General features: G+C 42.6%; 1 protein-coding gene across 3 annotated transcripts in view; it reads left to right on the top strand.

Annotated features, from left to right (window-relative positions):
• The window catches only part of SGCZ (sarcoglycan zeta), an 865974-nt gene that overhangs the window by 657127 nt on the left and 183539 nt on the right, over positions 1-25308 (top strand). For all 3 annotated transcript variants that reach the window (XM_060246399.1, XM_060246400.1, XM_060246401.1), the window contains one exon: positions 506-607. In XM_060246399.1, the coding sequence (XP_060102382.1) occupies positions 506-607 (102 nt within the window). The remainder of the gene's footprint in view (positions 1-505; positions 608-25308) is intronic.

The raw sequence follows: 25308 nt of genomic DNA, 5'->3' as shown, positions 1-25308 counted from the left end.
AATTCATAGAACTAAGGAGAGGAATCTGTGTCCTTTCCAAAGCTTCAGAATTTAAATACCATTTGGAGTTTACAAAGGTTTTACTTGCTGCTCATGAACTTTTCACATATTTGACAGTTCAGTTTCAAGGTAAACGTAAAGATGTTAGCTTTTATCAGATTGAGGGGGGTCCTTATTAAGTGCTCTTATACAAGGTTGAAAACATTAAGCAACATAGAATTTTATGAACTAGGCCCATGGTATAGAACACTATATGTCGAAAATGATCTGAATAGAAGGATGTTTAAATATGTTGCCAATAAGCAAAGCACCAATCAAAAATCTTGTATTTAACAGCATCTCTTTTATGTAATCAGATGGATGTTTTCACTCTTACCAACACTCATTGCTCTTAGCATTAACCTTCTAAACCTGAGGCTTGATGGAAGTGAGTGATGCATCGCATAGAGTGCTTAGCTGCCTGAGTGAGCCACATATACACACATTTGTATATTATTGCTTCTAGGATGGAATGGGGAATCTGAGAGTCACCAAGAAAGGAATTCGACTCGAAGGTATATCTGAATTTCTACTTCCATTGTATGTGAAAGAAATCCATTCCCGAAAGGTAGGTGGCAATATCTGCTTTGCTTAAATAGAGAAATAAGTAACCTTTAAAAAAAAAAACCCTGAAAGCACTGAATTTCCAAAACTCCTTTAAGTTGATATTAAGGACCAGTTTCCAAATAAGTTTTTTTTAGAGTGAGCTGTCCAAGAAACATTAAAACTCCTATGAATGAAGTATCGGCTTTCACTTGACCAGACCCATCAAGATGCAATCAGTGTGCTTTTAAAGAAATTCCACCAGCGGAAGCAAATGTAGGGCATAGCCCAACCAATTTTGGGAAACACTTCAAAATTATACCTATCATACATAAAAGAACCTGCTAAACAATTCTAAATATGAATGTTCTTTTCAAAGCTATATAATATTGCTTCCAGGTGTCACCCAGATTTAAAGCTCACTGGCACATTTTCAGCCACACAGTTCCGCCAATGGAACAGTATGTCTGTTTGTAAAAAAAAAAATGGGAGTTTGATTTCTGCTGATTCACCCCTTCCACTACAGACCACTTTGTTCCTTATGCTATTTCTGAGGGTCTCCTGACCCCAGGAACCGAATTTCAGTACAGAACTCAAAGGTTAGCAACAGGAAAAATCCTGCTTTCAGAGTCCACAGATGACTGGATGCACGCTAGTATGTACCAGCAGAGGCATCATATGAAGCCCAGGATGAAGAAACCAGGCTATTCAATGTCTAATTAAGAAATCCAGGTCTTTTTTTTTTTTTGTAGCAGGGACTCCTTTGCATATTAGGCCACACACCCCTGATGTAGCCAATCCTCCTGGAGCTTACAATAGGCCCTGTACTAAGAGCCCTGTAAGCTCTTGGAGGATTGGCTAAACTGAGTGTGTGTGGCCTAATATACAAAGGAGTTCCTGCTAAAAAAAAAAAAGACTTGAAGAAATCTAATGCTCCTACTGGCAAATTAGGTGCCATTTTGTAGGGGGGGAAAGTACCAATATCAGGGAGGAAATTGGATGTATGAAAGCATCTTCTAAGCATAGTGAAAAGATCAGTACACTAAGTGCACACATGTTCTCGACCGGTGGGCAGTTGCTATTGTGTGAAATCTTGAGTAATGGCCTATCAAATGAATACCAGTGTTCTTAGGACTTTACTAGCAAAGACTCATTTTAGTTTAGAACTTCTGATGCTACTTTTAGGATTTCAACCGAGCATTCAAAGCATCCTGATGCAATTAAGCAACACTGTGTGGTAAGGTTACTGACTCTCAGCCTGAGTGTTGTATAACCCTGCTTGTTTGCAGTCATAGGCAACAATCTCATACATTTAATCATGCTTAAATCCCACTGAAATCGACAAGGCTTAATTATTCATTTGACTGTGGCCTCAGCATGTTGGAAAAGTAGTCTTCAGGGATTTTTTAAAAGATAAAATAATATAGCCACTAAAATAACCTTGTACAGTATTGTATAGTAAATCATTGTTTTTCTCTCTGAAAATAGGCAGCTACAGAAAATAAGTAGAACCATGACACTGTTAATTCTGCACAGTTTATTTCAATTCCGTCATGAAGGCATGAAGTTCTCAGTGATGACAATCTGCCTTTATCAATTCAGGAATTGTTCCTGCTTGTCCAGTGCTAACCAGCTATCCTGGAGCAATGCTAACATGTTCTTAGTTATTGACATGTAGAGGATTGCCATATGTATAGTAGCTTCAAAGTAGTCAAGAATGTAGAGTACTGGAAAACTGGCCTGCCCAAACAAAGCTATCCCAAGGTCTGCTCCTAATGTCCATGGACATGAACTGTGTGGGTAGGATCCCATGGAGAGAGTGGGTTGGATCCTATAGATCTATCCACTGGCAGAAACATTTTCCTGTAGTGGAAGGATCTTTTACCTGGTGTAAGCTGCTTGGAAGGCTCCTTCTGCCAGAGGAGGTTTTTGCCATTAGTGGAAGGGATTGGTGGGACCCAGCCCTAGTTCTTGACAAAACTTGAGCTGCTTTCACACATGCTAAATAATACAGTCTCAGTCTACTTCAGTGACCATTTGCAAGTGGATTTTGCCATTTCCCACGTTAAGATCCATTTGCAACATCCTCTGCAAGCGGATTGAAAATGTGTTATTTAGTGTGTGTGAAAATGCCCATCAGTAACGCGCCCCCATCTAATGTTGTTCAGAGAAGCCTCTTTTTTTCATTTAGGGCTTTACCGTTTTACATATTATTTAATTTGGACAGTTGATTCCATTGTAAATTGTCATCATTTTCTATTGGACAACCATTGTTAAAGTATGCAAAACATTTACATAAAATAGCAAAACTAGTTTGCATAAAATGAGTTCTGTGGAAACCAGCGCAGTAGAAGATTGTTTGCTAATAAAATGTTTGCCATTATGACTGCTCTAGGGAATTTGAAGGAAGGGCATTTGTACTGATAATAGAACTCCAAGAATGTGCGGTGTGACCTTGACACAGAAACAATGTGCCTCCTGGGTATAATGCCACAGAGACCCAGGCTACTCATTCTTAAAATGGAGGGCAGGTTGCACACTCATTTCAGCAGTATCCCCAAGTACATTGCTTAATCATTCCTCAAGGAAATAAACTGATTGCATGGGAGCAGTAGAAGGATGCATTTGAGGACACCATTGTGGTGGGGGCTAAAGCTAGCTACTCTGGCCACACTGCAATATGATGTAATGAGAGGGAATGTAGACTGATTCACAAGCGGAACAGGAAGGTGAAGGAAGGGCTCCAGCCCTTTTCTCTAGTTATATAATGTATTGATCTCATCCCTTTCAACTCTATCCTTTCACCTTGTCTCTGTTTTTTCCACTGGCTCTCTTTCTGTCTTCCATCCAATATCATACCATACCAAACCTTTAATGGCATAATAGATTCAGATAAAAATACACAGAATATAAAAATTTAAACATTGGAGATAAAATCAAAATAAAACCGTGCTTACAGATACATTCAAACATGCTCAGAATTAAATTTAAGGATGTCAGCCAGAAATTTTGCCACAGCCTCACTAACCACCCCCTCAGTATCACTCAATAAATAATAACAGGGTGGCAGAATAGACAAATCTGGAGAAAAAGAAAGCTTGCCAAATAAATCTTTACGGAGGTTATGGTAAAAAGAACAATCAAGCAATATATGCTGGATTGAGTCAGGGGTATTCGCTCCACAGGAGCAAAGTCTGTCGGCTAAAGGGACTCGCTGATATCTCCCTTGTAAAACTTTGGAGGGAAACGCGTTTAGTCTGGCCAACATAAATGCCCTGCGATGACTTGGAGTGGTTAGGTCTGATAGATAATTGGGCATTTTGCCACAAAAAGCATAAAGACCTAAGGAAGCTGGAGAGCAAGTATAAGGGAGAGTTGGCCGTAATTTCGTTTCCTCCAATTCCCACAGTCTCAGTTTAATACATCTGAAGATATATGACTCTTCAGAGGTAGAAAAATCATCTACCTCTAACCCCAATTGATTGAGTTTAGACAGAAGCACTGCTGTCCAGGACGAAATATATGGGTCTCTTTTCATACAATCAAGAAGGCTGTTGGGATCTGTTCTAAAATGAATTTTGAGCCAGAATTTAAACACTGCAATCCAGGCTTTTGTCTCCACCAAAGACTGACCCACTTCAGAGCAGAGAGCAAAGTAGGACACACATTTTGGCAAACCAAGAATTTGTCTAAAGAATGAGGCTTGAATGCCCTCCACTTTCCTGGTAAAAGCTGAGATCCATATAGGGATACCATAGAGGATTTGGGCAAGCGTTTTGGCTTTGAATACTTTAATAGCTGCTGGAACTAATTGGTTGCCCCTTGCAAAGAAAAACTGTTTAATTTGAGCAGCTGAACACTTAGCCAAGTTGATGGTGTTGTTACGATGTGAAACCCAGCTTAACTTGTGGTTAAAAGTGATCCCCAAGTATTTAAAATTTTTTGTTTGCTCGATTGTTGAATTGCCAATAAACCATCTCTGTGGGCCCCAGCAATTTGAAAAGACAACTACTTTAGATTTGGTATAATTGATAGTAAGTGAATTACAATTACAGTAGTCATAAAAGGCGTTCAAATACCTTTGCAGGCCCACTCTTGTACAAGAGAGGATGGTAGTGTCATCGGCATAAAGTAATAAGGGGACCGCTCGGCCTGCAAGTTTAGGCGGATGACCATTGATAGGGGTCAAAAATTGTGCCAGGTCAGTTAAAAATAAATTAAAAAGATGTGGGGCCAGCACACAACCTTGTTTTACCCCCTTTAACACTGGGATTTTACTAGTCAAGTCACCGCTAGAAGAAAATTTCACTTGGCAAAAGGTATTAGAATGAAGTTTCCTCAAGAGAAACAGCAAACGAGGGTCCATTCCCAGGTAACCAAGCTTGATCCATAGTTGGGCTCTATCTATTGAATCAAAAGCACCCTTCAAATCGATGAAGGCAGCATATAATTTTTTTGACCCGGTATGCATATATTTTTCAGCAAGGAAGGCCAGAGTGCAGCAGTGATCCATAGCAGATTTGCCTTTGGAGAAGCCAATCTGTTCAGGACCTATGATGTTGCCTAGGCGCATCCAGTCAGTTAATCGGAGTTCTAAATGTTTTGCATACAATTTGCCCACTGTAGATAATAAACTAATGGGGCGGAAGTTTTCTGGTAACTCCAACCCCCCCTTTTTGTATATTGGGATAATTATAGAGTCAAGCCAAGAGTCAGGGATGGAGCCATGCAGATCGATAAAAGAGAACAATTTTGCAAGGGGCAAGAGCCACCAATCGGCAAACTTTGTGAATACCTCAGCGGGAAGGCCATCAGGGCCAGGTGCTTTACCCGCTTTTAAATCCTTCAATAACTCACTGATTTCCTCTAGAGTTACTGGAGGCCAGACCGGCATATCAGTAACTGAGGGGTTTGCTAAGATAGGAGGGGATACACATGGGGCAGCAAAAATGTTAGAGAAGTAATCAACCCATGTTTGCTCAGAGATATTTGGGTCAGTAACAGAATTGTTTTTTAGATTACCTGAAATGATTCTCCAGAAGGCCTTATTATCGTTAGATTTTATCGAGTGGTAAAGTTGGTCCCATTTATTCTGAAAGAAAGCTTTCTTTTTGGATGTAGTAAGCTCCAGGTAGGCTGTCTTGTAAGCAATGTAGGCCTTAATTTTTGATTGGTCTTTGGAGTGACAAGCCTCTTTAAAATGAGCTCTCAGTTCTTGTTTCCAAGCTAAACAATCTGTATCGAACCAGCTGGAGAAACTAGACCTAGACAAGATCACCGGTTTAGCTTTGGCACTACAATAATCAATTAATAATGAAAATCCTGAAAGGATTGAATCATCTGAATTGGAATTTATGATTGAATCCCTTAATCTGCATAGCGCTTCAGAGCCAAAGAGGGAAGAAAACTCCCTTTCTAGGGCCGGGGACCACTTGATTTTTTTTAGAACATTCTCAGGGGCCTTCATGGATTGGGAAGGTGATACCATATTAACCTCCAGATCCAATCGTAGGGATAGAGTTAGGGGCAGGTGGTCACTTTCTGTGCGCGGATCGATGTAAAAGTTATCGATAGATGACAGAAGGTTGGGTGAGCCCACACAAAAATCTATCACACTGCAACCCCTTGTGGAAAAAAAAGTAAAGTCATTTGCAGCTGGAAATTTAGAGAGACCATTAAATATTATAACATTGTGCGCTATGCAGAATTCAATTAATCTAAGACCCGCCTTATTGGTTAAAGTATCTTTAGAACAACGGGGTAAACATAGTTGTAGTGGAGGGGATTCAACCGCTTCAAAGCCAAAATGAGAGATCCATTTCTGATTGTTACTGCCTATCCGAGCATTAAAATCACCAAAAATCATGAGCTGAGCAGTATGGAATTTCCTAGACAAAGACGTCACATAGTCAGAAAATTTCTCCCAGACAGCATCTAACTCCAGCTCACCATTAGAAGGGGCTAAATAAACATTAATCATGATTAGGGTCAGTGCTGGGGAGGACAGCAATAAAGCCTGGGCAATTGGCGGGCAAGGATCCAGGAGGATCACCTTAAATGGTAAGCTGGATTTCACCAAAGCAGCCATGCCTGCTTTACTGCGACCTTTAGAGTGAGATCTATAAGCGGGGAGATTAAAAACTTTAAAAACCGTCAGTCTAAAACTGTCTTCTGCCCATGTTTCCTGAAGGAAGACACAATCAAAGGATTTCAAAAAGTCCAAAAAATCTGAGTCATTCGCTTTACTCTTCCACCCAGCAATGTTCCAGGAGATGATGTGGATCTTCCTTGTGGCTTCCCTAGCTGGTAGTCAATCGATAATGGATATCCTTTCTAGAACCCTGGAGTCATCAGTGAAAATACAACCATTATGTTGGGGTGCCCTTGAGCCAGTTAGAGAGAGTTCCATAGACAGATCAATTAAGTCAGCTGATGGGGGACAAGGGGGCAGGGGGTTGCTTGCAGGATCTAGGTTGATTGAAGGAACTGATTTCCCCGGCTCTAAAGACCTTTGCAGCTGCAGCTTAGTACCTTCAAGTCTTATGAGTATCGCCTGTTGATCTTTTGCTGGAAGACTCCCAAATGACTGCAAAAGGTCATCTTCTAATGAAACATTAAGGGGACTATGCGTCACATCCATAGAGGGCTGCACTGATGACTCATTATGCAACTCGGGGTTTGCTTGGGACTGACCAGATCTGGATACCTTAAGACACATTGCAGCCTTATATTTTGCCGCTGAAGATGATGCGTTCTTCAAGAGATGGGGATTACTTCGTGTCCTGACCCCTGCGGACAGGTTAGGCAGCAGAGCATTAGTTTGAGAGTTAATAAAAGATCGAACAGGGAAAACCCCCTTTGACCATAGGTAATTCTTTCGCCTCAAAATTAGTGAAGGAATGTTGGAGGATTGAAAGGTAAGCAGAATCCTCTGCATTTGAGACTGATCATTAAGAGATTCAATGGTAATCAAGTCAATTTTGTGATAGTTCAGATGAAGAAGTTCACAGAGATGGGATTTAGCTAAAAGTTTACTTCTCCAGCATGGGGTCTTCCTGCCATAAGGACAAACAGTGATGCAAACCTTATTGGGCTGTAGAACCAATTGTTGCACGTTCCTTTTAAGGCCCACGCTGACCTTAGACTCCGTAAAGGAGCTCCGGGGATCAACCTCCTGAGTTGCAGACGGACATCGCTTTAAAGGGGCTAGAGCTCCAATAGAGGTATCATCCAGCTGGGCTAAGTAGACTTTATCCATTGACACTGATAGTCTCTTTAGTTCTAAAGAAAGGTCAAGAATTTGGTCTTCTAAACTCTTTAACTTTTTAAAGATACAATCCACTGTGCTTGCAATAAGGGTAATTGGGGCAAGTTCGTCAGAAGACATGGATCTTTCTTCATTATCATGCTGACTCTGCTGCACCTTTAAAGCCCCCACCCCAGACAGGAGTTGAGAGTCAACGCCATCCTCGTGATCAGACTCATTAGTCAATTCATTAGTCGGTTCCTCCTTTTCAGCAGGCTCTACCTCGTCTTCTAAAGGGGAGAAGCGATTCGATGTTTCAATAGCAAATGATGGCAGAGCAGATTTGGACTTATTGTTTAAGGTAAAAAAGTCCTCTATCCTGAACTGTTTGCAAAGTGGCAAAGAAGCAGATTCCTCCTCCACTTCTCTTGGCCGCTTGCCTGATGCCATTAAGAGGGTTCTGTTGGGTGGCAATTAGCCCTGTCCTGATAAAAATGAATAAAAAAATAAATAAATAAAACAAATACCAAACAACTAATGTCTTAAAACTTACAGATAAAAGCCACAACATCTGCTAAGAATATCGTAAAATATCTTTAAAAGCCAAATTTGTCAGAGCCAACTCTGTAGCCGACTGCACTCCGCCTTGTTGCTTTGCAGGAGTTGACTTAATTTCAACCTTCAGTTCAAATTAAAAGATTCTAAAAAACACACAAAAAAAAAAAACAAAACCCTGTCTTTGAGAGACAGGCTAAGACTGTGTAAAACTTTATAAAACTTTATAAAACTTCAGCTGTAGGTCATTAGCTGCAGCAGCTTCTGATTAGGAAAACGAAGGCAGAGGCTTATTGACTAATTAAACAACCAGAGCTTGGGAAAGACAAAACAGAGGCACCAAATATCAAAAGTGAGGTGATAGGATAAGATTATTTAAAAACAATTCCTTCCATCAAGGCAAGATAAAAGTTAAAAGATTAAAACAACTTAGCGTTAGTAGGAGCGAAGAGACAAGCGGCTGCCTTCCTCCCATCCAATATATTACTGGTGCTCTCCATCCAGCCTCCACTTCCTTCTCTTTCTGTCCCCCCTAAGTGCAGCGTTCTACCATTGCTCATAGGTATGAAGGTAAAACATACATTTATGTAGCAGGAAGTACAGGATTGCCTTCAGAGTCAGCACAGGAATAGTGGGTGAACTTGTTCTTCATTCCAGCCTGTGTGCATGTGGGCTCTGTTTCTGTACAGAGCAAGTCTGGGAACATTCTATAACTCCAGCAAAGTCCTTGGCACTTTCAGATGTCTGATCCGCTGCACAGGCCTTGAGGGTAGGGTGCATGCCTTCAGGCTCTGCTCTTTTTTGACTGTGTGATAGCCAGTAGGCTAGGAACGTTCACCATTAATTTATTCCTCTGTGATGCTTTACATCTTTTATTCTACCTTTAGGCAAGGATGCCTTTTTTTTTCTTTTGACATTTAGGTGGGTATTACCCTGCATTTTTATTTCTTCTCTCTCTCTCTCTCTTTCCCCACCCATGACATAGCAGCTGTCATTGAAGAAGTAGGGATCTTTCAGGGGAAAACTTCTTACCACAGAAAAATAAAATTGGTCTAATATTCCTTGAAGTTGAACATGAAGGGGATTTGTTACCACATCTCTTAAATTTTATCAAGTAGGCATGTCGCAAATTGACCCTTTTGAGTATCCTTGCAAGAAAGAAACTTCAGTGCCTTTGACCAAGTCTCAGTACAAGTTACACAAAAATATCTGCTTCACATCCATTCTGACACCTGGAATAAATGCCTTCCCAATCTGAATGTTAGTTTACATATTGTATATGGGTGCTTCTCACTCTCCTGACCTTGGTACATGAACCCCATCAGCTTCTATGCCTTTCTCAAAATACAGCATCTAAGGCAGGGGTGTCGAATTCATTTGTTATGAGGGATGGATCTGACCTAAATGAGACCTTCTTGGGCCAGGCCATGTCGGGCCAGACCATGTGTGTACCTATTTAAAAATAGGTAACAGAGATATAGACTTTTTAAAGGACACAGACAAACATGACTAAAGAATTTTTTTAAAAAACACCTTAAAATAAAACATACTTAAAACATTAGCACTTGTTGGTCATGAAGGTGCTTTCTTTCTATTTCTCCCATGGGATCCAGGGAACTGGGCAAAGGAAGCTCTGGCTCTTTCCCTCCCTCCCCAGGGGACTAGGAGTGGGAGGAGCCTCAACAAATGAGAAAATCATGGTTTTGCTCTGTAGCTCCTGTGCGATTGAGCAAGCCTTAGAAAGCAAATTGAGATGCAGAAGGAAGCAAGAAGAGCTAATTGCTCGGGGGGGCTGATAGGAGACCTCTGGGGGCCTGATTTGGCCTCCGAGCTGCATGTTTGACACCCCTGATCTAAGGGCTCAAGGGATAAGGATGACAAATAATCTTTTGTCATGATGGAAATATCTGGCTCTGGTCAATAACCTTTAAAAAAAAAATGAGGAAATACCACATGTAGGCCAGTGACTCATCTGACACTACCAAAATGGCAATGTGTTTTCATACCTATCTGAACAGTTTCAAGCTGGAGTGACTGCAAGTACACAGCCTCTTGTCTAAGCCAAGATTTCTTCTAGAGTGCACATGATTAAACTTGAGGTTACAGAAGTTTCTATACCTCTTTTTGGGCACTTTCTTATAACCATAGCATAGCCTTGGATATTGAGGTGGCTACATCATTCTCAAATGAAGACACCAAGGAAATGAGTTCCTTCTCTGGATCACAATGCAAACTGAAAAAGTTGCCACTTTGAGATCCCATGACCATGGTCTCCTGGAGGAATAGCGTTTTAACACAAATGTTCTCAAAACAGTTAACCTTTTTTTAAAAGCTAAAAATAGACTGTAGACATGACTTTCTCTTTCCTAACAATAGGCACTTACTATCATATTTATAGATGTCCCTATGAGGACTGACTGTTGCTTTAACGTAGGATAGTCATCTAGATCAGGGATCCCTTACATGGTGTCCATAGGCTCTATAGTGCCCACCAACACCTTTTCTGGCACTGCCAATTATTTTTAGGAAGTGAGTGAGGCCAGTTAGGGCTTTTGCTCAGGAAGGCATCTGATTGACTATTGGAGATTCAATTGGTTGTGCAGATTTTTTAAAATGTTGTTTTGACAGCAGCTGCCACCACAGCACTGTGTTACTGAAGTTAAACTGTGGCAATCATTCTGTAGTTAGCTCCACCTCCTGTGACAGCCATTTTGTTGCTGTGGTCACCATAGTGTGTCAGAATTCCAAATGTGCCCACAGGCTTGAAAATGTTGTGTACCCCTGATCTAGATTAACCTGATCTCCAGCCTAGACTATTGATTCTGCAGTTCATCACTGTTATCAGTTGCTTTGACTGTGTGTCTTACTTTTGAAGACATCAGTCTGTTCTTCCAAGGAAGTTGGCTAACCATTCATATGAGACGGCATAGAGATCACCAAGAGTTCTTTGAGTGGCCACCTCTATAATCCCATATTTGTGTCTGCATATGGACTCCATTTTATTTCAGGAAGATGATCAGAATAGAAACAGAAGTGATCAGAATAGAACTCCTCCCATGTCTTCAGAATTTGGACAGTGGATGAGATCTTTCGCCTTAAGAGCAGGAGGCACAAATGCCACTGCCTTGACAAGAGGTCTAGAATGTTCCAAATGTTGCTCTGCATTGGTAACAGAACACCAGTGTGGGACTGCTCAGATGATTGCTTGAGTAATATCAGTTAAAAATAAATATGCTGGTTTCCACTTTCAAGGCAATATTAGCTATTCAGATTCAAGCCTCCTCCTTTCTCCATACTTCCATTGTGGATTCCATTTCTGTGACAGAATTCTAGAAATGAAGGATATTACTGTAGCACTTGATTGCATGATGATCAGAACTGTGTCAGTGCTGATCACCTATTTAGAGGGTGAGGAGTAGAAGCCTGTAGGTGATCACTGAAAACTTGACAAGGTCAAACATCTGCTGGATGAGTGTTGGAGCACAGATCTTCCCGTGTAGCAGTGCTCATGAAATCTGCTGCTGCACACAGGAATCACTGGATTTTAGCCTTTCTAAATAGGTAATAGATGATTGGTGTTTTCTGCTTACAGTCAGTTTGATGTTCATTATTGTAGATGTTTAAATAGGAAAACCTAATTAAAGCATAATTTTAAGGAAAATAGTTAATAATGAGGTTGTGGGAATGCATTCAGAAAAAGTAAATGCCATTGCTTTGATGCAGTACTTGACAAAATCCGAAGTTTATGGCTACATAAATGACCTATGCATAATTTATTTGAATTTTAGCTATATAAATGAACTTCTATATAATTGGGTTTTTTATTTTAAAAAAGGAAAATATATTTTAATGTGAAATACAACCCCATGAGTGGAAATCCAATTGAAAATTACATTACTGCTACTATAATCCATTGTTGTAAGAATAAAGCAGACCTTAATCATTTTGACTACATGAACACAGAGACTTATTCTGTTTGAAGAGAGGGGGGCTCGAAACAGAAAAAAAGCAGTGTGTTGTGTACAGAGAGGTAAAGCTATCAGAATACGGAAAAACACATTAAAAATGCATTTCATATACATTTTCTGTCATTAGCGTATCAATTTAATTTCACAATCAATTAACAATTAAGTACATTTTGTATTTCACTGAGTCTGACTAAAGTGCATTAGCAAAGTATTAAGAGCATCTGACATGCAAAACAATTACAGCTTTGTAAAAACTCATGTGGAACAGTGAAAAAGCAAGTCTGACCATTCTTCAAAATGTTTTGTGTCTTGGCCTGTTTGTCAGACTTCTGTAAATTTCCCAAGATCCCCAGCTGTGTAATCCCAGCCATTTTTCAGTTTCCTTTCCTCCTTTCTGCTGGTGGCAGCTCCCAGAAGCCATTAGAATGGACGGAGGAATGAAAGGATCCCTGAAACGGCTTGCAGCCATTGTAGCCTAACCGGGGTGGCGGGGGTGGCATGTGTGTCCATCTGCTGTTAGGCTAAAATAAAATGGCTGCAAGCCTTTTCAGTGATCTGTTTTGCTGGGGTGTGAAACTGGTCCATAAAATGTCTGACAGCCACTTAAATCTGACAGCCCAACGGGTCTGTCTGTCAAATGTTAGATTTAAATGGCTGGTAGCCATTGTAACTTAGCAGCCACTATTTGGAATTACTGATCATCATATCGGTAGCCAAATCAGATTCTCAAATCTGATTTGGTTTAGAAGAAGAGATTGGATTTATACCCTGCCCTTTACTACCCAAAAGAGTCTCAGAGCTGCTTACAATGTTTTTCCTTCACCTCCCCACAACAGACACCCTGTGGGGTAGGTGGAGCTGAGAAAGCTTTCCCAGAACTGCTCTTGAGTAGAACAGCTCTGTGAGAACTTGTGATTGACTTAAGGACACATCAGCAGGTGCATGTGGAGGAGTGGGGAATCAAACCTGGTTCTACCAGATAAGAGTCCGTGCACTTAACCACTACACCAAACTGGCCCCAAAATGCCCAAATAATACAGAAAAGGTATTATTGGGGTATTTATTTGGCTCTGTTTATGCCGAGTAGACAACTGTAATGTCTACTTAAGACTGACAGCAGCTTTCCAGGTTCTTAGGCAAAGGTCTTTCACACCACCTACCACCTGATCTCTTTACGTAGGGATGCTGCGGATTGAACCTGGAGCTTTCTGTATAGTATGCAGATTCTCTATCATTGACATACAGTGCCTCCTGTTGGAATGAGCCTGTGATAGTTTATTTATTGTTTAGAAACTTTTGAAGAGAAAGTTCTGCAAAATTATAGGCTACTGTTATGCTTGATGCTATTGTTCTTGCCCATTTCTATCAATTTGATTGATTCCAGACCCCTGGGATTTTCTGTGCTACCTCCCAGTGAACTAGAACCATTATGGATTTAATACCTGATCCAGTGAAAAGAAAATTTATTTGAACCTTTTGTACTTAGAGTGTCTGTGAACTTTAAGACGCTTCAGTCTGTATTAAGCTTGAGTTTGCCTCCCCAGTTTGCAGAGAATTGGAATGATGTTACTGTGAAAGTCCATTTATAGGAGATGTACTAAAACGAATGACAAGGTGGTCCATAGGAAACAATAGCAGAGCCTGGATGGTCCATAGGATATAATAGGAGAGAAGATTGTCCATTGACTTGCATGGGCTTCATTGAAATACATTGAAGCACACTAACAAAGAGCATGCAATGCAGTACATTGCCACTGTCCACCTGGCTGCTGGTAAGGTGGCAAAACAAAAATTCCAGCCCAAGAAACCAAAAAAAGAAATGTAATTAATTTTTGAAATCCAAACATTTTAAACTTCGAGAAACCTCAAAAAAATCAGTCATTACTCCTAAAATGTAAAGTAATTCATTAGGTTTGCACACATTTTGAATTGTCAGTCCTTTGTTCCAGAAGGCTGAGTTCAAGAAAATAAGCAGCTCAGTTGCATTTTCTAATTACACCTTTGTAAGTCTGGTTTTGAAATCATCTAACCAAACAACCACACTGAAATTGGAAATACTGGGAAGTAACACAAATGAAAGAAATAAAAAGGTTGACACCTCCATACGTTGCTTGCCCAAGGGTAGCTCATTTGTCATATAAAAGGCTTGAAGATATTGGATTTTGTATTTATATCCTCTCCTCCACCCTAAATATCAGAGTGGCTCACAATCTCCTTTATCTTCCTCCCCACAACAAACACCCTGTGAGGTAGATGGGACTGAGAGAGCTCTCCTAGAAGCTGCCCTTTTCAAGCTCTGTCAGAGCGATGGCTGACCCAAGGCCATCCCAGCAGCTGCAAGTGGAGGAGTGGGGAATCTAACCCGGTTCTCCCAAATAAAGTCCACACACCAAACTGGCTCTCTTTGATAGTAATGTTCTTGATATCTCCGGTTCTACAATGGATTTAGATGAAAAGCACTGACAATGAATTACAGTTCCTATCTCTGGGCTGAGAAATTGCTGGAGATTTTGGAGGTGGAGCCTGGGGTGGGGAGCTCTGTGACCATAGAATCCACCTTCCAAAGCAGCCATTTTCTCTGGAGGAATTGTCTTTGTTACCTGGATATGAGATGTAATTCAGGGAGATCTCCAGCCACCATCTGGAGATTGGGAAGCCTAGTACCCTAAGATAGCCAAACTAGAATCCCTTACCTTATTGTTCTGGAAGTTTCCCTTCACCCTTAATTCTAGTTTAATAAGGAGAATTGCTAAAATTAATTATTGAATCTGAGTACAAACATGCCTTCCGATGCAGCTTGGCATTTCCTTGAGTTCATTTGAAGTTTTCCTTCACAGCCAAAGGCCAAACTAGATGTCCCCCCCCCCCCGCCCACTTTAAAGACACTGTCTTCCTGCAGTCTCACAGCAGCTACAGGATCTTTCTGTTTAAAAATAAAAGAAATCCTGACTGAGCTGGGAACTATGGTGTAGTGGGAGCAGGGGTTCTTGCCTTGCCCTCTGTGCTGTTTTGACTTGGGGAACTCAATTGAATCACCCAAAAAAATTGTAATCCAAGGCAACAATGTCAGATCAAGGTCCAGCATAAAAACTACAATATAATAACACTTGCAGAACAGACTTTATAGCCTAGAAGTGGAATCACCCTAACCTTCCAATGTCAGAGAAGGAGCAAATCCTCACTGGCTGCCTTTTTCTAAAGCACTTCAGATACATAAATGGCCTACTTCAGACCTTCTCACTACAGATATTTTTTTCTGCTTCCATGTACTATAGTAATGATTATGATCAGTTCAATCATGCTGGCTCAGAGACTATGCTAGTTTCACCTCATTAAGCATTCATTGTAATGGCTTGTATAAGTAGTAACATACCGCCAAGAACATACTCTTCTTTTGCCCTGCTGAAGCTGGTCTGTTTATGTCCTCAGTAACCACACTGGAGAATGAATATATTACCCCTGAAGATCACTTATTTGATAGAATGTACTAGATGTCCAATAACTGAAACTTTTTTTTCGTCGTAGTTCAGCCGCCAGATAACCCTAACTTCGAAGACAGTCTCTTTGTTAAGGAATGCCACATTTCCATGTGTACTAAGAATATTTTTATGTGTACATCTAAAAATATAATATGTAGTATAAATGTATTTGTACATATTTGTGTCTTATATCTGTTAGCTAACTCCATAATACATAAAGGTTTTTCCTTCATAATGGGTGAAAGGGCTGTGGCTACAGAATAAGGATGGCACAAGCCAGCTCAGTAAGGCTTTTGATAAGATTCCAAATTCTGTTCTTGTTGACAAGTTGGTAAAATGTAGCTTGGAACCTGTTACCATTAGAGTTTCGATCCAAAATGTGGTTTGGATCCTGTTACCGTTAGGTCTTGAGGGGACAGCTATGGCGAACCTGGGCAGTATAATAAAAAGTAGAGACATCACCCTCCCAACAAAAGTCCGTATAATCAAAGCGATGGTATTCCCAGTAGTAATGTGCGGCTGTGAGAGCTGGACCATAAGGAAGGTCGAGCGCAGAATAGATGTTTTTGAGCTGTGGTGCTGGAGAAGAATCTTGAGAGTCCCTTGGACTGCAAGAAGATCAAATCAGTCAGTCCTAAGGGAAATCAGCCCTGACTGTTCCCTGGAAGGTCAGATGCTGAAGCTGAAGTGCAAGTACTTTGGCCACCAAATGAGAAGGGAGCACTCACTGGAGAAGATCCTGATTCTAGGAAAGAGAGAAGGCAAAAGAAGGAGATGGCAAAAGATGAGATGGCTGGACAGCGTTACTAATGTAACAAACACAAATTTGAGCAGACTTCGGAGGATGGTGGAAGACATGAGGGCCTGGTGACTTTGTGCACGGGGTTGCAAAGAGTCGGATTCAACTGTGCAACTGAACAACAACAACAAACCATTAGCTTGATCTGTAAGTGGTTAACAGATCGCACCCAAAGAGTGCTTGTGAATGGTTCCTCATCTTCTTGGAGAGGAGTGACAAGTGGAAGGCTTCAAGGATTTGTCCTGGGACCTGTTTTGTTCAACATCTTTATAAATGATTTGGATGAAGAAATAGAAGGGTTGCTTATTAAATTTGTGGATGGTACTAAATTGGGATGGGTCACAAATACAATGGGAGACAGAGACAGGATACAGGATGATCTTGACAGGCTGGAAAACTGGGCTGAGACAAAATGATTTTTAACAGGGATAAATGTAAAGTTCTGCATTTAGATAGAAAAATCCAGTGCATCATTTTAGGATTAGAGAGACGTGTCTTAGCAGTAGTATGTTCGAAAAGGATCTAGGGGTCTTAGTGGACCATACACTGAACATGAGTCAGCAGTGTGATGCTGTAGCTACAAAGGCCAATGAGATTTTGAGCTGTATCTACAGAAGTGTAATAATAATAATAATAATAATAATAAATTTTTATTTGTACCCCGCCCTCCCCCGCCGAAGCAGGCTCAGGGCGGCTAACAATACGGTGACCAATGGTGCACCAACAATAAAACAGTTACACTAGAAACATTAAATTAACATTAAACTAACCTTAAAAGCCTGAATTAAACAATTTAACTAAAACATTTTATGACGCTATCCTTGACACTCTTCTAGTTGATGCTGATGGCGGATTTTCAGTTATTCATAAGCTAATTTAAAAAGGGTGGTCTTGCAGGCCCTGCGGAACTGATCAAGGTTCCGCAGGGCCCGCACCTCCTCTGGGAGTTGGTTCCAGAGATGTGGGGCTGCGGCCGAAAAGGCCCGAGAGCGAGTATTCTGTAGTTTAATTTGTCTTGGCCCAGGGGTAGTCAGTCTGTTCTTTCCTACTGACCTCAGTGCTCTCTGGGGTTCATACGGGGAGAGACGGTCCTTCAGGTAGGCTGGTCCTCGGCCATATAGGGCTTTAAAGGTGATAACCAGCACTTTGTACTGGACCCGGTATACAATCGGTAACCAGTGCAGTTCGCGTAGCCCCGGCCGCACATGTTCCCATCTTGGGAGACCAAGTAACAGCCTGGCCGCCGCGTTCTGCACTAGCTGTAACTTCCGGGTCCGGCACAGAGGCAGCCCCATGTAGAGGGCGTTACAGTAGTCCAATCGTGAGGTGACCGTCGCATGGATCACCGTTGCTAGGTCCCGACGCTCCAGGAAAGGGGCCAACTGCTTTGCCCGCCTCAGATGGAAGAAAGCTGACTTGGCAGTGGCTGTTATCTGGGCCTCCATTGATAATGAAGGCTCCAGTAAACCACCCAGACTCTTCACCTGCTGCGCCGCCTTTAGCTGCACACCATCGAAGGTCGGGAGGGATATTTCCCTCCCTGGAGCGCTGCGACCCACACAGAGAACCTCTGTCTTTGCCGGATTCAGCTTCAGCCCACTCAGTCTAAGCCACGTTGCGATAGCCTGTAACGCCCGATCCAGGTCTTCCGGGGGGGAGGCGGGCCGGCCGTCCATTAGCATGTAATATCCAAGTGAAGTGGTATTGCTTTACTCTGCTCTAGTTGGACCTCACCTAGAGTATTGTGTTCAGTTCTGGGCACCACAATTTAAGAAAGATATAGACAAACTGGAACATATCCAGAGGAGGGCAACAAAGATGTTGAGGGGTCTGGAGACCAAGTTCTATGAGGGAAGGTTGAAGGCGCTGGGTATGTTTAGCCTGGAGAGGAGATGATTGAGAGGTGATATGATCACCATCTTCAAGTACTTGAAGGGCTGCCATATAGAGGATGGTGCAGAATTGTTTTCTGTTGCTCCAGAAGGTCAGACCAGAACCAACAGGTTTAAATTAAATCAAAAGAGTTTCTGGCTGAACATGAGGAGGAACTTTCTGACAGTTAACAGAGATTCCTCAGTGGAACAAGCTTCCTCAGGAGGTGGTGGGTGGTGGGTTCTTCTTCCTTGGAGGCTTTTAAACAGAGGCTAGTCGGTCATCTGACTGCAATGCTGATTCTGTGAATTAGGCAGATCATGAGAAGGAGGGCAGGAAGGGTGTGTGGGGAGGTATTTGTGAAGTTCTTGCATTGTGCAGGAGATTGGACTAGATGACTCTGGAGGTACCTTCCAACTCTATGATTCTATGATTCATGAAGTAAAGTCCATCACAAATTTTGACTGGTTTGTGGTTTGCAACGTTGTGTTCACGGAAGGGCTCTTGAACTGAACATTTCACAAACTTTTGTAGCATTTCATGGTGGTTCATGTATGGATACATTTCCAGACAGACTGTCTCCACTCAATTAAACTGATTACAAAACTCAGGCAATAGGAGGGGCAGAATTCTCCAACCTTAGAAACACCAATTGGAGCCCTCCAAAGCTCAATAGGCATTGCAGGCTGCCACTAAGAGAGTTTCCATTCTGTTCTAAGGGATCAGAAAGCTATCAGAAAGCCCAGCTCCATACCCTTTTGTCTTTTGGCTGTTCGCAGTTACACTGACTGACAGGGAAACTGTTAATGTGCAGAGCACATTCATTTATTCTCTCCAGACTGTGAACTTCTTCCCTGCAGGGGTTTGGGTGTTAGGTGAACTCGGGGCTCTAAACCACCCCATATCTCTACTCACACTAAACAGAGGGGCTTAGCAAGTGGGTGATAACTCACCCACATTTTATACCCTCTTAATGAGAACTTTCCTTCTTGCTTGGGTTTGAGTGTGAGGTGTACTCAGGGCTCTGAGACACTCTGTCTCTCTGTTCATGCCAAGCAGATGGGCTTATCCACTGGGTGCCTTGGCTGAGTGAGGGCCCATGTTTTATACCACCCTGACTGGGGACTTCTTTCCCTTCTAGAGTTTGGATTTTAAGTAGGACCAGGGCTCTAAGCCATCTTGGTTCTCTGCTCATGCCAAGCGCCTCAGTTGATGGCCCATGTTTATTCCCTCCTAGTTATGAACTTCTCTCTCCTGCTGCAATTCGGTGTTAAGTGTACTCAGGGCTCATGATCACAACAAGAGAGGTCAGGCCAAATGACAGCCTTGCATGACCAGTACTCCAGGGCACCTTGGTCAACAGTCTCAGGGACTTGGCAAGATACATCACCTCCGCCAAATCCTCTGCCATTGCAAGCCTGGCATCCCCACCATTGCTGACCTCCCAATTCACTATTGACAAAAAGTAGAGGGCTTTTCCCTGGTTGGGCTCTTTGAGGCAGAGGTGCTTGCTGTGGTTCCTTCTCCCCAGCATTTCCCACCTACTGTTCCCTCTAGCCATGTCTGTTGGCCTATAGCCTCTGAAGTCTTTGCAGAGCTCTTGCTTTCATTGCAGGATTTCTACATTCAGAAGAGCAATGCTGCCTTTATCCAGGAATCATAATTTATATAGATCAGTTTGTACTCCTTCTTGCAGAGACGATGCAACCTGGTAGTGATGTCCACCTACAGCTTCTCTGCCAAGGCCGTGACACATGAGGAAACAGTCTGGTGGGGCTGGGGCGTCTGCCGATGTTGTGGGGTAACTTTGGGGAACCCCTGTTGGATGTCTGCCTTTCTATAGTTGCATCACTAATAACGTTAAAAGAAAAACTCTGATTTCCACTGGTCTGGTGGAGCTGGCGCTCCCGCCAAGCTGTCATGGGGTAACTTTGGAGAGCCCATTGGAAGACTTGTCATGTCTGCCTTTTTGCCTTTCAGAACCTGCCTTTGGAGACTTGGAAGGGCTGCAAGCATAGGGAGGATGCATGCCCTGCTTTCACTGTCTGGCTGGGGAAAGGGAAGTTTCCCTGTGAGTTTGATGTCACCAGCTTGTTTGTAAACTATTCCATCGTCTCCTGTAACTGAAGATGTCTTATCTAGAGACAGCAATGAGAAGACCTTTTGGGGGGTTCATGCCCATCCCTCCTTCAGAGTACCACAGCTCCAAATACTTTTGGAAAGTTCACTTGAACATTCTATCAACCTTAGTATGTTTAGACCATTAGAAAACCTTCCTGCTCAGTATGTCATATTCCAGCTTCAGGTTGATCAAGCCTAAAATGATCATTTTTTGCTGGAACTTCAAGTTCCAGAGAATGTCTATGGCAGCCCTTAAGGGTGAGGTTTTAAGTAGGAACTGCAACGGAATAATATTCAAAATCCAACTTGAATAATCACACAGTTTAATATAATAAATGTGACTGAAATAATGTCATCATTCAGAAACAACTGGCAATGTTCCAGTCTTACTGTTGTTGCAGTACTTTGCTATCTATTTTCCATTTCCTGAGAAGTAAGAAGGCCATCAAAGGGAGTAGAGTGACTTAATAGATATGTGCCTGACAGTGGTGTTATCCACCTTGAGCAGTTCGCCAGTGTTCCTGCCAAATACAAGGCACACCATTTTGATGTATATTATTTCTTTTTCAATCAGCAGCTGGATAAACACATTTTGGGAATGCTCTAGGGGGCTGCTTCTGCATTGATCAGGGGGTTGGGCTAGAGGGCTTGTATTACCCCTTCCAACTCTATGGTTCTATGATTCTATATCACTCCTTCAGTGGCCTTGGTGGCACTTTCTGTTTCTGTATAAACAAGAGTGCCATTCATGTGAGCTGCTCTTGCTATTTGAAACTGTAGATACTAGGTAGGGGAAGGCTTTCATCCCATCTGCTGGAAGGACCATACAGATGCAGAGACTCCAGCTACTAATTCCCCATATACACACATGTGGATGCATACATATGGGATATTTGAGGTTGTTCAAACCATGACTCCATGCAAGTCTTGAAGTGGGAAGTTCATATGCAAGTACAAGAAGCTGTGATTGTGTACAGTCTTAAGTTAATTGGAGCTTGTGCAGCCTGTGTTTGTTCTACATAATGAACATGTGTGCAGTCATGAGGAATAAGAACCCAACCACAGAAACCATAGGCCAACCACAGATACCAAGTTTCAAACTTTGCTAAGTGCAGTGGTAGGATATAGCTTGAGCCACAGTCGAACATACACCCCATAAAGCCTGCTCTGCAGTCATATCACTTCATCCATGTTCATGTACATCAGAACATCACTCTGTGTGTGTGTTTGTGTGTGTGTGTAGATTCATAAGTGCATCTTATTGATCCTTTTCATTTTAAGACCTTAGCAGGCAATCTATAATGAATAGCCTCATTGCCATTGACTATGAATGCTTTCCCCATGTTTTTATCTATGACCTTCAGCCAGACATAAAATAGTTTTGATGTTACCTCTAAGATCCCTTCTATTACATTACAGCAAACATCTGAAATTTGGTGAATGTCAAGGTTTTTTGATATGAATATTGACAACTCCAGGAATATCTTGTAAATGAGATAGAATAGAAAAATCTTGACAGTCACCTAATATGTGATTGTGATCAATATTCCTTGAATATGTTAGAAAATTAGGAAAATACATATTGAATTTGGGGCATTTACAAATTTCCATTCTGAATGTCAACATGCATTAAATTTGGGGCATTTGTGGTACCATTGGCCTGTATCCTGCCATTCCTTTAGCTGATTTTTAAGTCTTTCTCCAGCCTAAAACTGGAGAACCTTCCTCCAACTTTAGTGGATCTTTCTCTGATGGAAGAACCAATTAAGTTGGAGAAAGTTCCTTAAACTGGAGACAAGTTTCAAACTTTGCTAAGTGCAGTGGTAGGATATGTTTGACGTAATGTAGTTTCAATACCATTGTACCATAAAAACTTGAATCTGTTTTTCAAAATTCAAAGCACACTGTTCTTTTTAAAAAAACTAGTCTGCCGGGGTGAAGCCAGCAGGTTATGAAGAAATCAAGAAAAGCATTGTAAAATCATGTCATAATACGCCTTGCATGTGCGCAACTCTTGCTAATTTCAGTGAAGACTTGTCTACTGTATTTCAGCTGAATGGTCTCAAGTACATAAGTGGATATAAATCTCATGGAATTACTATTAATTACTATTTTCTGGTTAACAATGTGTCATGCTCCAAGTTTGTGCTATTAATCTGTAACTGATACCTATATTCTTCGGTCTTCTTGTATTTTAACTGTATGGCATTTTTTTCTTTATGTGATAATAAATCTGTGATTTTTTTTTTTAAAAAAAGACTTGTCTACCAAAAGTAATGTATCCATTTATTTGCTAGTAAATTGGAATAATCCAGGAATCCACAGCCCTGCTAAAAATAAAGTTCTGTTCTTAATCATTGCTTATCTTGTTGAATCCATCTGCTCATATTGTTCTTTTGATTATTCAATAGTAGTGTGGTTACTGAAGCTGATTGTCTCGAAAACGGCATAAGACCCAAGTAGGAGAAATGTATTCTTTGAATGATATTCGACTGGGGAAAAATTGATTGTTTCCAGTCTGGATGATCTACAACAATGTGTATTGTGATAGTATAATGACAATTGTCTTGTTTATTGATTGCATGGAAGACATTTGGAAAATGTCCACAATATGGTTCTAGTACTCAGGAAATTCATTTCAATTAACTTGTATTTCATTGCTGATTTTCAGCCTGATTGTTGGTTAGGAACATAACATCATAACAATAAAAGCAGCCATGTTGGATCAGATCAACGATCTCTTTAGTCCAACATCCAACTGCAGCCAGTTGCCACAGGGAAGCCCATGAGCAGAGTCCATAGGCAACAGCCTTAACCTGCTGACTGCTCCCCAGCTTCTGGCAACCAGAGGCATTCTGCTTCTGAACCCAGGGGGTACCATTTGGCTATCATGGATAATAGCCAATGATAGACCTATCCTCCAAAAGTCTATCCAACCCTTTTTAGATCCTTAATAATGTTATAGTAGAAAAGAGCAGGGGTAGAATTCTAGCAGGAGCTCCTTTGCATATTAGGCCACACACCCCTGATGTAACCAATTCTCCAAGAGCTTACAAAAAAGAGCCTTGTAAGCTCTTGGAGGATTAGCTACATCAAGGGTATGGGGCCTAATATGCAAGGGAGCTCCTGCTAGAATTGCACCACTGATAAGGATGATATCTGTCAAACATGTTGTCAAGCCTTTGCTGCCCCCTAGGGGATCCGCTGGCGGACAGGCCTCTCGGTGGACCTTTGAAACCAGCTGTGGAGTTCTCAGAATTGGGTAGGGGCAGGGTTGCGTCACCAAGCCTACTATCCCTGGTGGTGTTTAGGGCTCCTCCTGTCTCTCTGAGTGGGCAGCCCTCCACTCACAGCCACCATCCTTCCTCCCCGACCTCTCAGCATGGCTTCCTTTTATTACCCTTTGAGCCCCACCTTTTCCCCCCTGCCCTTTCCCCGGGCTGGCCCCACCCCTCTTCATAAGCCCTGACGCCAAACCCCAGCATCCTGGGGTGGTGCCTTCTTCCAGCTCTCGTGCCAGCAGTCTGGTAGAATGGGTTGCAGGATGCCACTGTGGTTCGGGGCAGGCCTCGTTGGCTCGTCGTGGGCCGGCTCCTCCCTGGCGGTCGGTTGACTTCTCCCATGTTGGGTGGCGGTGGGGTCTGTAGCGGCCGCCGCTCGGCCCTCCAAGCTCCTTGGACCATGTTGTGGTAAGTGGTAGTGTTGTGGGTGGCCCTGGCACCCACGGGGGACCTTTTACCAGCGGGATCGGCTGGGGGGGTCGGCCGTGGGGGGAGTGACCTCAGCTGGGGGGTGGCTGTGGGGGGGCCAGCCCCCCCTCAGCCAAGTCCCGAGGCGGGACACACACACACTCGGCCTCCTGCCACTCAGAGTCTTCTTCGAAGAGGCGAGAGAGGTAATCGGCCACTTTGTGGTCTGCTCTGGCCTGGTGGTGAACTGTGGAACAAAAAGGGAGAACGGATAAGTACCACTGAAGGACCCGATCATTATTATTCTTCATCCGGTGCATCCACAGGAAGGGGGCGTGGTCGACCACTAAGCAAAAGGGGTTATTGGCCAGGTAGAATCGCAGGGCCCCCACGGCCCATTTCACCATCAAGGCTTCTTTCTCTACTGTGGAATAGGCTCTCTCGGCCGGCGACAACTTGCGGCTAATAAATACAACTGGCCGTTCCATGCCCAGGCCAGCTCCGATCCTGGTCCCTGAAGTGTCAGTGTCCAGGGTGAAGGGCCGTGAAAAGTCTGCAAGACTGACTCTCTAGACAGGCTGGTGCAGAGGTGTTCAAATGCCGCCTCTTGGTCTGGCCCCCACCATAGGACATTGGGGTCAGTCTTTCGCAAGCCGTCCGTCAATGGGGTGGCGATGGCCGCAACGTTGGGTATAAACTTGCTATAATACCCTGCGAATCCCAGGAAGCGTCGTAGTTGTTTCTTGGTGTGAGGACGAGGATGTCGCTCCAGGGTTACAATCTTTTTGGGCAGAGGTCGAAGCTGTCCTTTCCCGACTAGGAAACTGAGGTTCTTGAGCTCCTGTAACCCCAGATGACTCTTCCGGGGGTTGGCCTGCAACCCCGCAGCCTGTAGGGCTCATAGCACCCATCGCAGGTGGTCCAAGTAGGCGTCCCATGAGGGACTGCAGATGATAATATGAGCGAAGCCCTCGGGCTGGGCCAAGGTACTGTCCAC

This window comes from Heteronotia binoei, chromosome 9, assembly GCF_032191835.1.
Source record: "Heteronotia binoei isolate CCM8104 ecotype False Entrance Well chromosome 9, APGP_CSIRO_Hbin_v1, whole genome shotgun sequence".
Lineage (NCBI taxonomy): Eukaryota > Metazoa > Chordata > Lepidosauria > Squamata > Gekkonidae > Heteronotia > Heteronotia binoei.
Note: the sequence above shows the minus strand (reverse complement) of the source record. Positions and strands in the feature narration are given on the sequence as shown.